The following is a 15885-nucleotide window of genomic DNA, read 5'->3' on the forward strand; positions in this document are numbered from 1 at the left end:
TATGGTTTAGTAAACAACTTTAATAGGAACACTACTACAAAAAACGAAATAGACGACGGGGATCCACCGTTGTTGTAATGCTTTGAAAACCGTCGTTAAATCAACCGCCATCTTTTTGGGTGTCAAACTACGACGGCTTTTCACGGTCGTTGTTTATCTGTAAAGACGACGGTTTTTAAAGAAAATCGTCGTTGTTTATAGGTAAAGATCGTTAATTATAGGAGGAAAGACGACGATTTTATTAAAACCGTAGTGGATTGTAGGTTAAGATGACGGTTTTTTTATGAAAACCGTCGTGGATTGTAGGTTAAGACGACGGTTTTTTATAAAAAAACAGTCGTTATTTATCTATAAAGCCAACGGTTGGTTTATAAAAACCGTCGTTAATTATCTGTAAAGACCATGATTTATTATGAAAACCGTCGTCTAATAAGTTCCCAAACTGCTACATTTTAGTTCTTTTTTATTTCATATGATGCTATACAACGATTTTAACTGGAAAACCAACCATAATGCTTTATTAATGAATATATACACTCAAAAACAGTTTCTTTCATAAAACTTGAAGATTCAATAGTTATTACATAGTTAACCAATCTTTATTCTACAACAAACATAATTCCTACCAATTAAGTAGTACAATCTTTTCCTAACAAGACCTACGTACTCCTAATCCAAGCCTTCCTCATCCAAACATACAAATGATGTACAACTAAAGTCTCCTCCATCATCCCTGTAAAAAAATCAAAATGACAAAGAGAGAAAAAAAGCTAAGATTATAAACATATAAAATTAGGTGGAAGAGAAATTTTACCATTGGACCATATTTCCATAGAAAACTTGTAAAATGGGCATAAAAAAGACCATCGAGAACCTGCAAAAGGAAAAATATATAAATAAAATGATGGTGAAAAGAGAAGGTAACAAATTTTCAACAACAAAAAAACATACGACTCACATAGAAAACCTGCAAAAGAAAAGGTTATAAATATGCAAGCTTCCTCCTCATCTCCTGAGAACCAAATCAGAAAATCTAAAAAGAAACCAGAAATAAATAAAAATATATGTAAACAAACTAGACAAATCAAGAGAGACAGAAAATCTGAAATCAAGGAGACAAAGAACATACCAGAAACGCCAAGAGACTAATCCAGAATTCACTAGCAAGATATAGAAGGGTATTGAGAGATTAGGTGACTTTCAAATCAAACCTTTCATGAGGGTGTTTTAGAAAGCTCAGGAGGGTTTCAAGGAGGAAGAGATAAGGTTTTTAGAGACGGGGGAAAATCTGAAAATTTGTCGAGCGCGAATTCACTTAAGCGGCCTTTTTTAGCATGTTTTAAAAGACGACGCTTGTTAATGAGAGATAAGGTTTTCAAAGACAAGGGAAAATTTGAAAATTTGTCGAGCGCGAATTCACTTAACTGGCCTTTTTTTAGCGTGTTTTAAAAGACGACGTTTTTTTAAAAAAAAACGGTCATCTTTACATATAATAGACGATAGTTCTTTCAAAAAAAAACCGTCGTCTTTACATATAATAGACGACTCTTTTTTTAACAAAACCGTCATCTTTACTTCATAATAGACGACTCTTTTTTAAAAAAAAACCGTCATCTTTAGATATAATAGACGACCCTTTTTTTAAAACAACTGTCATCTTTACTTCATAATAGACGACCCTGTTTTAAAAAAAACGGTCATCTTTAGATATAATAGACGACCCTGTTTTTAAAAAAAACCGTCATCTTTAAAAAAAACCGTGTATAAGATGATATATCATGACGGTTTTAAAAATACTGTCGTCTTTTAAAACATAATGACGGTTTTAAGATGCACCGTCATCTATTTTGTGTCGTGGTTTAACTATTTTGTAGTAGTGGAATTCGGAATCTAACTCTCCTCAATCCATATGGTTTAGTAAACAACTTCATTAGGAATCCGGAATCTAATTCTCCTCAATCCAACACCTCCTCAATTCAATTCTGGATTAGTAAACATGTCATAGATGTTGACTACTGCACCAGCCAGTACAAGTGCCCTGTGTTCCTCGAGGTCAATAATTGTAGTCCTTCTGATATTTTCAAAAACCCAATTAATAAAAATAAGCCAGCCAAGAAAAAATATAATTAAGACGACAAAACCAACCTACCGTAAGGAAAAAAAAAATTAACGGCTAAAAGAACCCTTTTCCAAATTCTAATAACAAAAAAAAAAAAAAAATGAGGCTTACAATTATCATTAAAAAAATATATAGTTTTTTATGAGTTAAAAATAATTATTAGCATTCTAAAAAAATTATTTTGCACTCATCTCTTACATAAACAAAAGGGGAAATTGTGTTAGGAATTGTGGATTAAAGACCATTATCACACACCAAAAAAGGGGTTGTTGAGGGTGTTCATATGGAGAAATTATAGAATGATACCGTATCACCACATCAGCCAATGATACTTCCATTCAAAATTTACCATGTGTCATTTTTAAAAACAATTAAAACTTTATTTTACAGCTGGACATAAAACCCAATTATAACCCTTTGAAATAAAATTAATATATCATAAAAAAGATAGAACCGCCCACCCGACCCAGTCTCCTACTCGCACTGCCCCCCTTGGTCACCGCCCCCCTCCACACTCTCTCCTCCTTCTGACGCACTTCAACAACTTAATCATATATGAATCCTTCATTCTCACCCTTTCGATGGCTACCCCAAGACCCAGTTATATTTCTCCTTTTGAAGGTCTCACTCATTTGTTTACTACTAATTTTCAGATTGTCATCAAATTTGTAAAAGCTTGAGGGGAGAGGTGGGTGTTAATGATAATTGAATTTCAATGCTTAAGATATTTTGCATGTGCTTCTGTGGGTTCAAGAGACCTTTCAATTTTAGAGAGAGAGAGAGAGAGAGAGAGAGAGAGTAAAGGGAGGCAACGGGGTAAGGGGTTGGGTTTGGTGGGTGGCTTCTGGGGTCTTCTCTGTCCTTTTTGCTCTTTTAATTTCTGTAGGGTTTAGTTTTATTCTGAATGTGAAAAATAGGTTTTAAATCCAGCTGTAAAGAAAAATATATTTGTTTTTATTAAAAATTGACACATGGCAAATTTTGAATGGAAGTATCACCAGCTGACGTGGTGCTACGGTACCATTCTATAATTTCTTGTTCATATGGGGGTGGTAAATCTCCCTGAAGATAAAAACCCTCGCTTGAAAAAATAATATATTTTAAAAAAAAAAAAAAAACACGACAGTTACCAAAGAGAAACCCCACTAAAAGATATTTACTATAAAATGACACTGAATATATACATGGCAACCAAATAAATAAAACCCTTTCACTTAAAGAAAATTTGTTAAATATCTTTTTAATCATTGCATTTTAATTTGGAATATATTTTTGTCATTGTGTTTCGAGTTTAGCTCCTTTTTTTTTTTGTCAACATTTAGAAGGGGGAGGGGGGAGGTGTCATTGGAGTTTCAACCTGAAACCATTAATATGCAGGCAAATACTCTTACCACTAAGTTATGGACCCGTTCGCTTGAGTTTAGCCAATTTAGTCAATCTATTATGCAAAGTTTGCATTTTCAGTTACTTCACATGAAAAAATATTTAAAACATGTGTTAACCAATTAAAATTAATATATATATATATATATATATATATTATTTAAAAACTTGAGAACTTGAATTAATAACAAAAAACAAACCATTAAAAGATACAATCTACTATTTTGTCCTTGGATGTGGTGGGGTGCCCTTTTCATAAGAGCAGTCACCTCAAGTTGTCCTACAGTGTCCTTTTTGGGCACGTTTGGTGGGCCTCACTACCTTAGACTGTGCTAAATAGGACTTGAAGCCCATGTTTGGTAAGATGGTGGTAAGATGGGGGACTAAGTTAAATGGGATTGTGGAGTCCAACAGTAAAAAAACCTCCTCACTCGCTCTCCTTATACAGAGAGCCTGAAATTTGGTTCGCAAAATAAGCCCTTCGCTATATTGAGAACACGCAACTCCGCCTCTCTCTCTCGTTCGCAACTCCGCCTCTCTCCCTCATTCGCAACTCCGCCTCTCTATCTAGTTCGCGTTCGCGACTCCACCTCTCCTTAGTTCAACATCGACTGCTCCCAGGCTAGTTTTTCGTGTCTCTTCCTTTTGATACCTCTCTTATTCCTTCTTCCACTTTTCTCATATGCTCTCTCTATCTGCATAATTTTTCATGGGTATTGCTTTTTCTTTGGGTGTTATTGAGAAATTTGATTGTTAGATTGTTTGCTGGGTTGTTATTTTCTATCTATCCTCTGTTTGGTTGCTGAGAATTTTAGGCAAGAAAAAGGAAAAATCTTCCATTTTTGTGTTTGGATCTGTGTGGGTTTGATGAAATAGATTGGGTTTGCTTGTTTGGATCTGTGTGGGTTTGATAAACTCCTGGTTTCTTTCATACCCATCTATTATTTGGGTTTTCTTCTCCTTGTTTCAATTTCATATCTGGGTTGGGATTTTTGGTGCTTGATGTGAGTTCAAGTCCCTCCAAGTCAAATTTGAGTGAGATTGTACAAAAATTTGTTGAAACATAATTTCGGGTTTAATTTAAAATTTTACTCTCTCTATTTATAAATAATATTTTCAACTTCTGTAGTGAATTTTATTTCAGTGGAATTATACAATAACTTTTTGAACCAAAATTTTGGGATTGTGCAACAAATATTTCTCAGTTTGTCTTAAGGAATATTATGCTTGAAGTTTGTCCAGTCTACAATGATTTTGAAGTTTTTCTTTTGCTTATTGAAATTTGATTATTGAGTTAGGTTTTTATTCTGACAAAAAACAATTAAAGAAACACAATTATTTGGTTCAATGGTCTCTTGGTTTTATAGGAATTGTTTGATCTAATATAAAGGAACATTCAGGCCACTTGAAAGCGTTATGAACCTTCAAGAATCTATTATGATCTGAATTTGTTTTGTTCTGTTTTGGGATGTGATTTTTGAATGAATTACATAAATTGATTATGTCTTGAGGTGGAGGATATGTCCAAAAGTGATTGGAGAGTTTGTAAATTTCATGAGAATGCCAATATTTTAACATAAGTTTGATACTGTAAAGTTGGCATATGTTGGATCTTTGTTTTCTCTATTTTTCATAATTCAATCTTGGATTTGTTACAGTCCTCAAGGTTGGTATCATGCCAAGGTTGTGTTGGTGCCGTGAAAAGGGTTCTTGGAAAACTTCAAGGTTTGTTGACAGCTCTTGCATTTATCCAGTTCCATTGTCTTGCTCTTCTTCTTCTCTGAGACTGTGCTTCTTTAACTGTTTGAACAATGCCAAATGCCACAGATAAATTTCTGAGTTGTGATATTGGTTTTTGTTTTGAATTCTATTTTGGTTTCTATTTTGAGTTCTGGTATTGGTTATCATTTTCAGTTGTGATATTGGTTTCTGTTTTGGTATTGGTTTTTATTTTGAAATTGGTTTCAGTTGTGATTGAATGTTCTGTATATCTTAAGATGTAATGAGATAACATTGTTAGTTCATCAATTTATGAAAGGCAAGTTAGAAGGAAATTTGTCAATCTCTAGTTTCCATGGTTTTATCGTTTCCCCTTACAAAGAAGAAAAAATACAATTGTAACCAAATATGTGATTTAATTGGCAAATGCCACGACTGATGTGTATTGCCATTGTATTGCCACCGTTTCATTTTGAAATTCTGGATGTTTATTTTTATGTATTAATGGTAGAACTGTGTGTAGTGAACTGAACCTCTAATTTCTTAGTCATGTAGATGACTTTGGCATATAAGAAGAATTTCTAACTTTTGCATATATGAAGAAATTCTGACATTGACATCTACATGTAAATTCTAAGTTTTGTATATATGCATCTCTTGAAATTCTTGAAGCATGAGTTGAGGTAGGTGGTTGTTATTGATACATTAATCAAATTCTTTGCGTTTGCATACAAATAAAGACTCAATTATACATAAACTCGATGGAATTTATAACTTTAACAACAAATGAAAAGCCTTTGGTTTGGAGGAAAATAAATGCACATGTCAATTTGGTAATTATAATAACAAAAAAACTTACATTTAATTATTTAAAAATTATTATTTTTAAATATTAAAATTATTATTTTTTAGTCTGACACAACACCAAACATAGGTCTTCAATATTTTTACAATCCAATTTCTTAGTCCGACGTAGCACCAAACGTTGGTCAGTACTTAATCCAACTTAGGCCAATTCGAGCTAATCCGAGACAGTCCCAAGATTTAGTCTAGTCTATGATAGTCCACAATACCAAACGACCCCTTTGTGTAGAAAAGAGAAAAAAGTGAAAACAAAATATGCGGGTGGTAGGTGGATTCAAAGAGGTTGGAGATAAGAAACAAAGAAGAAAATGGCAATTCACATGTTCTTAATAATATTATTAGAGTGTTGCTATTTTCACTTTTGTCCTAATTTTTTGGCCCACCCACTATATAAATTTGAAAAAACATACTCTTATCTTTGCACCCACCATTATTCCTAAAATACCCATTATCTTCCCATCCACCGAGTAAATAATAATATGGCAAAAAGTTATTTTTGGTCCCCGTAGTTTGCCACTTTTACCATTTATGTACTTGTCGTTTCAATTTGATCAATTTTGTCCAGGTAGTTTCAATTCTGAGCAATTTAAGGACAATCCCCAATTTTTTGTCAAATTACTTTAATATGGAGGGGCATTTCAGTCCAATCTTGCATCCCCTTCACAACAACCTTTGGCTCCTTTATTCGTCTTTTTTTGTTGACTGAATGCATGAGCTCAAAAGCAAGAGATTATCAGTAATGGACTGGACAGGAACAAAGACATTTTAATAAACGTGTCAAGAATGCTCAACCAAAACCCAACCCATTTAATAAACGTGTCGTGTTAGGTTTGGATCATCTTAAACAGGTTACCTAGCTAATAACATGTTTAATAAAAAGTAGTAGCAACTAGTAACCAGTGGAATTCGGTTTTGAATCCATTAATTATTTTTTTAGTAGGAGAAACCATAGAGAGAGAGTGGGATTGATGATAATGATATGAGAGCTTAAGAGAAGTAGAAAAAAATTAGACATGAGCATTTTTTTGGTTTGTTCTATTGATTGGAAAAAGCAAAACAAAATTCCATGATCATAATAATGTGAGAATTGGTTATGATGTGCAAAGAAACATGTGTAAATTACTAAAATAGTTATGCATATAATTGTTATACATATAAATATCAAATTATATACATGTGAAATTCTACTTCTTTGAAAAACAACGTTTAGAAATATTATAAATATCCAATGGTGTAGCATATAATCACAAAGTTATTTGCAGCATGGTGGGTAAGGTGTTTTGAGAGGAATGAAAGTAGGAGGGGTACAAAACTCCTTGTGTGTGCACTGAAGTCTCTATTTCCTTTTATTTTGTAGCGGGTTGGCAGGTACTACACGGGTGGTATCGGAAATTGTCACCCCTATCCAAAAGTCTATTACCTATGATGACGTGACACGGGTGTTTTTATAATTTAGTACACATGGATAATTATCCACCAATTGAGGGGTGATGTGCCAAGTGGAGCCCACCTCCACATAGATTAAAAAAAATATTCTAATGATTAAAACTAATTAGAAAATTTTAAAAACATAATAAATAAAAATTATATCCCAGCTGCCCCAATCCTCCCTCCCACCTAGATCCCACCCACGCCCATCCCTCCTCCCCAACAGCACCAAAGCCATAGAGATATGAAATTTCAATAAAATTCAATTCAATCAAAACCTCAAATACATATATGAAACTTCAAGTCATTTCACCAAAAGAACCAAACCCGAATACCAAAATAAATTTCAAACCCAAATAACACAGCAACCAAGTTCGATTATGTATGTTTCTGCAATTTTTCACCCTTGGAATATTCGAAGAAGATCCTTGGGCCTCTTGAATGAACTCGTCCTTGAACCTTGCAAAATAAATGGCAGTCAATCGGAGAACACTGGTGCCTAAATAAGTAAAATTGTCTCAAGGAGATGCAAATTATACCGAAAGGATGGAGTTTTCCTCTCCGAGGAGAAGAGATGGCCCGGACGCTGTGAGAGAGAGGGCGTGCCTATGATCACAGTGACCACCTTTGTTACATAATTTAGAGGGACTCTATTAGTATATTCAATCAGTAGGATTTAAGATAAATTGCTTTTTATACATTTATTTATTTGAGATGACAATAATTTAACCACCTATCAAGCAAGCAAAACAAGGGTGAAAGGAATGTAAGATGGTTTATTGTCTTAAACCTACTGAAGTGATCTTCTAATCAATAAGGGATTGCATAGACTTATTATTTATCAAGAACTCAAATTCTATCTCGTATGGCAGCCTGATATTAATGTTTAAATAGCATACAAAGGCTTAGAGGTTCCTAGTTCTATGTGGATTGAAATACATTAATTCTATTGCATGAAGGTTATCTCCATAGCCAGCCTGTGGGACCGCACAGGTGCGGGCTATGGGACCGCACAGGACCTCCAAAATTTAGGGGGCTCCAAATGATTTTAAAAGCCCAACAATATATTATATATTTTCTGCTACTTTTCGTTCTAAGCACATTTTTATTTCAAAACATTATTTTTTATTCCTAACATGCAAACTTTTGTTCCAAATAGATTTAATTTTTAGTTTTTATTTTCACTTTTGTTACTCTTCCCTCCCATCCTCCCCTCTCAATCCTATCTCTCCACTCTCATTCTCACTTCCATTCTCCCTCTCTTTACTCTATACACTAGCACAAAAAAATGAAAACTAAAAACTAAAATTGAAATGTTTATCAAACAGGCCCTAAATTAATCAATTTTGAATCCTCATTGATTTGAGAGCTATTATTAGGGCTGACTTGAAAGCTTAAAAACACAAACAAACAAAAAATGGAAAGAGTGAGATAAATTTAGTTCATTCGTTCTTATACGCATACACAAGTGTAAGAATGAATATTAAGAATAATAACCCAACAGTAGTAAGAATAAGAACCCTTATACATTAATACTCATATGTAGCAATACATGTTCAGAAAGAAACACAGGACATGACATAATGATTACAAAGATATGTGTATGTCATAAACCCTGACATAGATATAAATAGTGAAACAAATTAACTAAAACAAATATTTAAGAATATTCAAGGAAGGGTGGTTTTGTGGGGTGGAATGAGAGAAGGGAGGTGTGTGTCCTTGGGGAGGGTTGGGATGGAGGGCAATGTGGGCTTAGGTAGGTCAGCTGGGAGATGGGGAAGAGGTGGAATTTCAGGCAACTTTGGCAACTCAGGCTTTGGCAAAGTTGGGAAATTAGGAAGTGGTGGCAATTCAGGCTTTGGAAGTTCAGGGACATGGGGCTCTTCTGCCAAACTTGAGACCTTCAGGCTTTGGCAAAGTTGGAACATGGGGTACCGATGGCAATTCGAGTTTTGGGAATGTTGGCAGCTCTGGCTTTGGCAACGTTGGCAGTTCGAGCTTCGGCAACTGTGGCAGCTCAGGCTTTGGCAGCTGTGGAAGCTCAGGTTTATGGAGTGGTGGCAGCTCAAGCTTTGGAAGCTCGGGCACTTGAGGCAAGGATGTCTCGAAAAGAGAGCGAGCCCCGGCAACCATTGTTTTTGAAAATACCTGTAGGATGACTAAAAATGCCTACAAGGGGGTGAATAGGCCAATTTAAGATTATAATCAATACACAAAAAATAAACTTCGGTAGCATCCTGAAACGTGTTGGGCATAAAACAGAAGAACACGTAGAGAATTACTTTACGTGGTAAAACCCCACCTCTGGGGAAAATCCACGGGACTCCTCAGTCCAACACAAATCCACTATAGAACGATGATTACAAGAAGTACTCACACACTTATCCTCGACACATTCTAGATAATGTTTACCGACTTCTTCGTAACTCAACTTTTGTCACGGGATGATCTTCGACACTCCTTATGTTGAATGCAATACTGGTCACAATTGCTTCAAGCTCGCTGGAGGAGACCGCCACGACGGTCTTGGTGCCCTCAACCGTATGAGTCACTGACATGCATATGAATGCAATATGAATGAAGAAAGGATTTGATAAATCACCCAAGTAAACAAGAAATACTTGATGATTTATCTAAGAAAATAAGTGTTGGTCTCTTTTCCTGTCAGGTATTCTTTTCACCAAATGTCGCGATATGCGTGCTCGGAAGAATACGGCAGCTGCTAGACCGACACCAATGCCCCGATTGTATCTTTTTGGCCCACGCAGATGTTATTTCAAAGTTCAACAAAATTGAAAGTTGAATCAGGTTGACAAAAATCCAGTCCAGCCCTGCTTTGGGCTTAACTTTTAGATTCCTCCTGATTCATGAGTTCTGCTTTATAGGCGTGCCACTGTTGGGTAGAAGACCAGTCCAACAGACTTGGTATAAACAAGTGTGATGAGTGTTTTGTGGAGTTTGCGCCTTCTTTCTGGACCTCTGCTCAAGCCATTGTGCTCCAAGTGGGGTACTGGCCTGGATTAGTTCTTTTCTATGCCTCAGTTAAGAGGACTTCACCATTCTTTCTCTCGTGTATATGTCGGCTTTGATTGGTGCGAGCAACACCTATCCAAGCAGGGGAAAAAGACAGAGTTCTTGGTCAGTAAACACCTCGCGCGGGCTTACAAACCTAAATTTGAATTTTAAATATATTTATATAGGAATTAATCACGAATTCGGGCCCAACTATGTTATTTTCGGGCCCAACTGGGTCATATCCCTTAGACCTATGAGGTCTGATTCGGGCTAAAACATTTTATGATATTATAGGATATAAACGAGAAAATACTTAAATATTGCGAGTATAGAAATGAACACATATTCAAGCATAACAGGGTTCTTTAGATACGAGTTCCATCATTCTTATTCATCCAGTTCTTAAACCGACGACAGAAACAGTAAAGATCCTTGCTCATTAATTCCAACTATGAAGTACATTATCATGGTGATCTAAGGTTTATAGCCGGCTAAATTATACAAATTCAAACTGAACATTTTCAGAAATTAATCGTACCATGAAGATGGCAGAGAAATAAAAAGATGAACACAGAGGTCGTCTGGCTATCTGAAATCCGAGCGAGTCGATTGGAATATCTTAAGTGCTTTTTTGAGTGTTTTACAAGACGTTGCGTCTGGCTTTTGGAGAGAGAGTCCCCTTCTTCCGTGCTGGGAGCTCTCTATTTATAGGAACAGAAGAGGTCTCAAGTGATGATGACTGAGCAAGGATATTTGGCTGTTGTCCAAAGTCAGTTTGCTGACTTGACGTCCTGAATTGGTCCATAGCGGGGGTGATTGAGTTTTTCTGACGAGAACCGTCGGTCCTTCGAAACAGTTCTCTGGTTTGAAGCGTTTCGTACTTGGCGATTTGATGTGCAAGTTGGCTTCTTACCTGGCTTGGTGGCTTCCTTAGGCGGCTGGCTTTTCTTACTGGAAGGGGGAAAAGTCAAATCGTCATTAAATGTTGATGGTCCTTCTCCAACTTCGCGTGGGTTTGGAACAGCTTCCGATTTCCCATTTCTCAGTAGTCCAATCGCTTTGGGCCCTCTGCTCTTGGGCTTCATTTTTTTGTCTTGGTGTTTATTTTAAACAAGAAAAAATCTTCTTGAAAAATTCATCCTGCAGACAACTATTGGGCTTGGGCCCTTGCCATGCTCCTTTTTGGGGAGGTAACCATTTTTGGTCCATTGACCAAAATTGGGTACAAACAATAAGCACGGCAGCTTTTCAAAAAGATTCAATATACTCAAGGATGCAAATGCCTTGAAAAGCTTCACTTCGAAAAAGAAACAACCAATGCTTTTATGCAAAGTAGGATTCTCTAACTAGAGAGCAGAGCTGGCCCTAGCCCAGGGCTACCAGGGCCACAGCCCGGGGCCCAAAATACAATGGGGCACAAATTTTTCTTAGTCTATATATATATATATATATATTGGTCAACATATATATATCTGAAAAAGGAAAAATTAAAAAAAATTAAAAAAAGAGAAGAAATTAAACAGATGCTCAACATTAGAGATTACCTTATTTCCATCTTCAACATTGAAGTAAATGTCTTGGTCCTTTTACTTTTATTTATTTTTATATTACTCCATTTACTTAAGTTTACAATGTAAATAAGGAAGTACCCCCCATTTGGATTCAAATAAAAATACTAGAAAATCAAATTCCCACCAAATCAAAATATGAAAATTCGGTTTTAGTGCAAAATATGATTTAGGCTAAAAATGATGGCTCATTAAGTCAATATATACTTCATACTAAAATCCCATAAAATCAAGTTTTCTTATTTGATGTGAGAGGAACAAAAGCCGCCAAAAATTATCTTGAGAAAATGATTATTCCGAAAAACTATTTTTCATACTTAGTCAATATTACACCTCCGCTAAAAAAAATTATGGGTTCGCCAGTGACTGTTGGGCAAAATCAAAGTGATTGATTCTTCAATCTGTGGGTTTCAACCAGCTGTCAAAGCCAAAGTAAAAAAATACTTTTAAAAAGGAACTGGTATTTCTTCTATCTCATTTTTGGTCGAAATGGTATTTCTTCTATGGGTCTTGGCCATCTTGAAGAGAGCACAATTGAATGAAGGTGGTACTACTTGATATTTTGCAATTTGGATTTTTGAAGAGGTATCAAAACTTTCGTTTGTTTTTTTTTTCTCATTCTTTTCCTTTTGAGTTGGTTTGGTTGAGTGCCTTTTGTTTTTGGCTCAGCAATTTTACTCACACACTATCTTCTTCATATTAATAAATTAACCACCATATTCTGTCAATATGTTTTGTTAGTTTTCTTAATTTTTTTTATATTTTAAGTTGATTTGAAAGTTTTTTTAAATTTTATATGAGCATTGAATGTTTAGAGGATGAGAATTGAATGTTTAGTTTAGTTTAGTTTTATGTGATTATATTTGAAGGGAAAAATATGCACAAAACCTAGATGTTATATTGTTCTTTGTTTATTAGTTAAATTATTAGAGTTGAACATTTCATGCTTGAGTGTGATTGATCATATTTTAGTTTCTTTATTGCTATTGCCTCTAACTTGTTGTGGTGATTGTTTAGATTTTTATTGTCATTAGTTCTATTTAATATAAAATTTAAAACTCTGAAAATCTTAAAAAGACAAAAAAGAAAAATAAGACATACGTCAAAGTCTAAAAAGGATCTTTAGAAAAATATTTTCTTAAAAAAATCAATGCTTAGTTTATTTTTAAAAAAAAACTACAGTTTCAGTTATTAATGTGTGTACATGGGCACACTTTAGATTTTCGCCCTAGGCCCTTGAGAGCTCAGGACCGGCTCTGCTAGAGAGAGAGAACCACGTGACAACCAATCCAATTCAACAAAGACTTTCAACCTTCTTCAACTACCACACTACAAAACCTGATGCAATATGAACTCACAGCAAACCTCTTCAACTATGACCCCAAAACTTGATCCAATATAATCTCATAGTAAAGACGTACAGGACCACATATGTTAATCAATTATGATTATTAGTTTTGATCAAAATGGATTCTTAGAAAAGACGCCAACCAACTAAACTTTAATAGAAAAATAATATCTATTAAAACAAATGAATTAGACCAATCAAGTAGGAAATAATATCAAGAGATAAAATCTAGTCCTATTAAAAATAGGATTAACATAAAAATACTTGAGTGAAAATAATTCCAACTAGGAATCCTATACTGAATGCATGATTATGTCATGGTTTACCTGAAATCAATTTTCTCATATCGATCAAGTCACACTTTGAAAATCCGGGATTGAATGTGTTGCGCCAAATCTTCCAATAAACATAATTCACACACTACTTCTCAACTTATGCTAGAGTCTAGGAAATGACAATACAATTTTCATACTAACAGTTTTGGAGCTCATAAGTGAGAAGGTAAAGAGCAGAAGTAGTGATAGGACAGAAGCCGGGAGGCGAAGATAGGCCATATTTTGGACGAGGTATGAAATTCTGAAAGCCTTAGTTCTTGATAAGGTTATGAGAGTTGTGATTTTGCGTGAGCATCTAAACCAGTATTATAGAAAGAGAAACGTAAAGAGCAAGACTTGAAAAACATGGAGATCTCAAAAGGTTTGGTCGAAGGGTATTGGTGTTGTTAGTTCAAATTCTGAACTGCATTCATATATATCTACTTCCTTTCTGTACTTGACAAGTAATCAATATTCCTTTTGTTTTTCTACCATATTTCAATTTTGTCTTTGATTACTTTTTAGAGTAATTATAGAATACTACGGTAGTAACTTATTAAGGCCATGTTTTATAATATAAGTGGATATTTATCGATACTATTCTCTTAAAAGGGAGAAAATAAACCATATCGTCCACTCATATTATAACACGTGTATAGATGTATTATATGGGATTTAACTTTTTAACTAGTGCTGTGGTGAGAACTATTGTCAATGATCCCAAATAAACACAACCAAAAAAATAATCAACATAATTCAAACTTGAGGGAGATCTAAATTCAAGAAACTATATCTTCAAAATCAACCAAAATTTCATGAAAGACTGAAAAGCAAAAGGGAGCCAGCAGTTGATGTTGGGGTTGCTGCCAACCACCAACCTAAGTGAGTCTGTTTATCTACATTAAGCCCATGCCAGAATAAAGCCATCAGTATTATTCTTTTGTAGGTCCTACATTGCCAAGATCTATATTACAACAGATATACAAAAGCTTATTATATATATGGTTGTCAACTTGTCAAGATATACTTGTGGAAATTAAGTGAAAAACAAAGAAGATCAATACATATGCAGAAGTTGAGCTAACAATACCAATACCCTTTGACCTTGATGTTTTTCAAGTCTAGCTCTTTACATTTCTCTATCTATAAATACTGGTTTAGATGCAAAAGCAAAATCACAACTCATAACCTTTAAAACAACTATATATCTTTCATAATCTGATTCATCATCCTTTGTCATTAGCTAGCTAGCTCCAAAATGGCCTATCTTCGCCTCCCGGCTTTTGTCCTACCACTACTTCTGCTCTTTGCCTTCTCACTTATGAGCTCCGAAACAATGGTTGCAGGGGCTCGCTTTCTTCTCGAGACTCCCTTGCCTCAAGTGCCCGAGCTTCCAAAGCCTGAGCTGCCACAATTGCCTAAGCCTGAGCTTCCACAGTTGCCAAAGCCTGAGCTGCCACAATTGCCTAAGCCTGAGCTGCCACAACTTCCTAAGCCTGAGCTTCCACAATTGCCAAAGCCCGAGCTGCCACCGCTTCCTAAGCCTGAGCTACCGCAGTTTCCAAAGCCTGAGCTGCCACCGCTTCCTAAGCCTGAGCTACCGCAGTTTCCAAAGCCTGAGCTGCCACCATTGGCTAAACCCGAAATACCATCAGCACCTCATGTCCCAACTTTGCCAAAGGAAGGCCATAGGTTGGCTGAAATACCCCATGCCCCAACCTTGCATGAGTTACCTCAACTTCCAAAGCCTGAATTGCCACCACTTCCCGATTTCCCAACTTTGCCGAAGCCCGAGCTGCCAGCAGCAGTGCCCAATGTCCCTACTTTACCAAAGCCTGAAGTGCCAAAGTTGCCTGAAATTCCACCTCTGCCACATCTCCCAACTGAGCTACCTAAGCCCACATTGCCCTCTGTCCCAACCCTCCCCAAGGCCACACCCCTCCCTTCACTCTTCCCACCTCACAAAACCACCCTCCCTTGATTCTCTTAAAATATTTCTAATTAATTTGTTTCCCTATTTATATCTTTGTAATCATCATGTCTTCTCCAATGTTTCTTTCTTATCATGTACTGCTACATTTGAGTATTAATGCATAAGAGTGTTTATGGTTACTTATGTTGGAT

The 15885-nt window shown here is 35.6% G+C and overlaps 1 protein-coding gene and 1 pseudogene across 1 annotated transcript; one reads left to right on the plus strand and one right to left on the minus strand.

Moving 5' to 3' along the window:
* Positions 1 to 9183: 9183 nt before the first annotated feature.
* LOC148292357 (uncharacterized) lies at positions 9184 to 11616 on the minus strand (annotated as a pseudogene).
* Positions 11617 to 14955: 3339 nt separating this feature from the next.
* LOC110774622 (uncharacterized) lies at positions 14956 to 15863 on the plus strand. The gene has a single exon (XM_021979185.2). It carries the CDS (start codon positions 15020 to 15022, stop codon positions 15740 to 15742), a length of 723 nt encoding a protein of 240 aa, XP_021834877.2. The 5' UTR covers positions 14956 to 15019; the 3' UTR covers positions 15743 to 15863.
* The last annotated feature ends 22 nt before the right edge of the window (positions 15864 to 15885 follow it).

The sequence above is a fragment of the Prunus avium genome, chromosome 8, assembly GCF_965620075.1.
Source record: "Prunus avium chromosome 8, drPruAviu1.hap1.1, whole genome shotgun sequence".
Classification (NCBI taxonomy): domain Eukaryota; kingdom Viridiplantae; phylum Streptophyta; class Magnoliopsida; order Rosales; family Rosaceae; genus Prunus; species Prunus avium.

Coding starts and splice junctions, on each gene's coding strand:
- LOC110774622 (XM_021979185.2), top strand. CDS start 15,020: ATGGCCTATCTTCGCCTCCCGGCTTTTGTCCTACCACTACTTCTGCTC.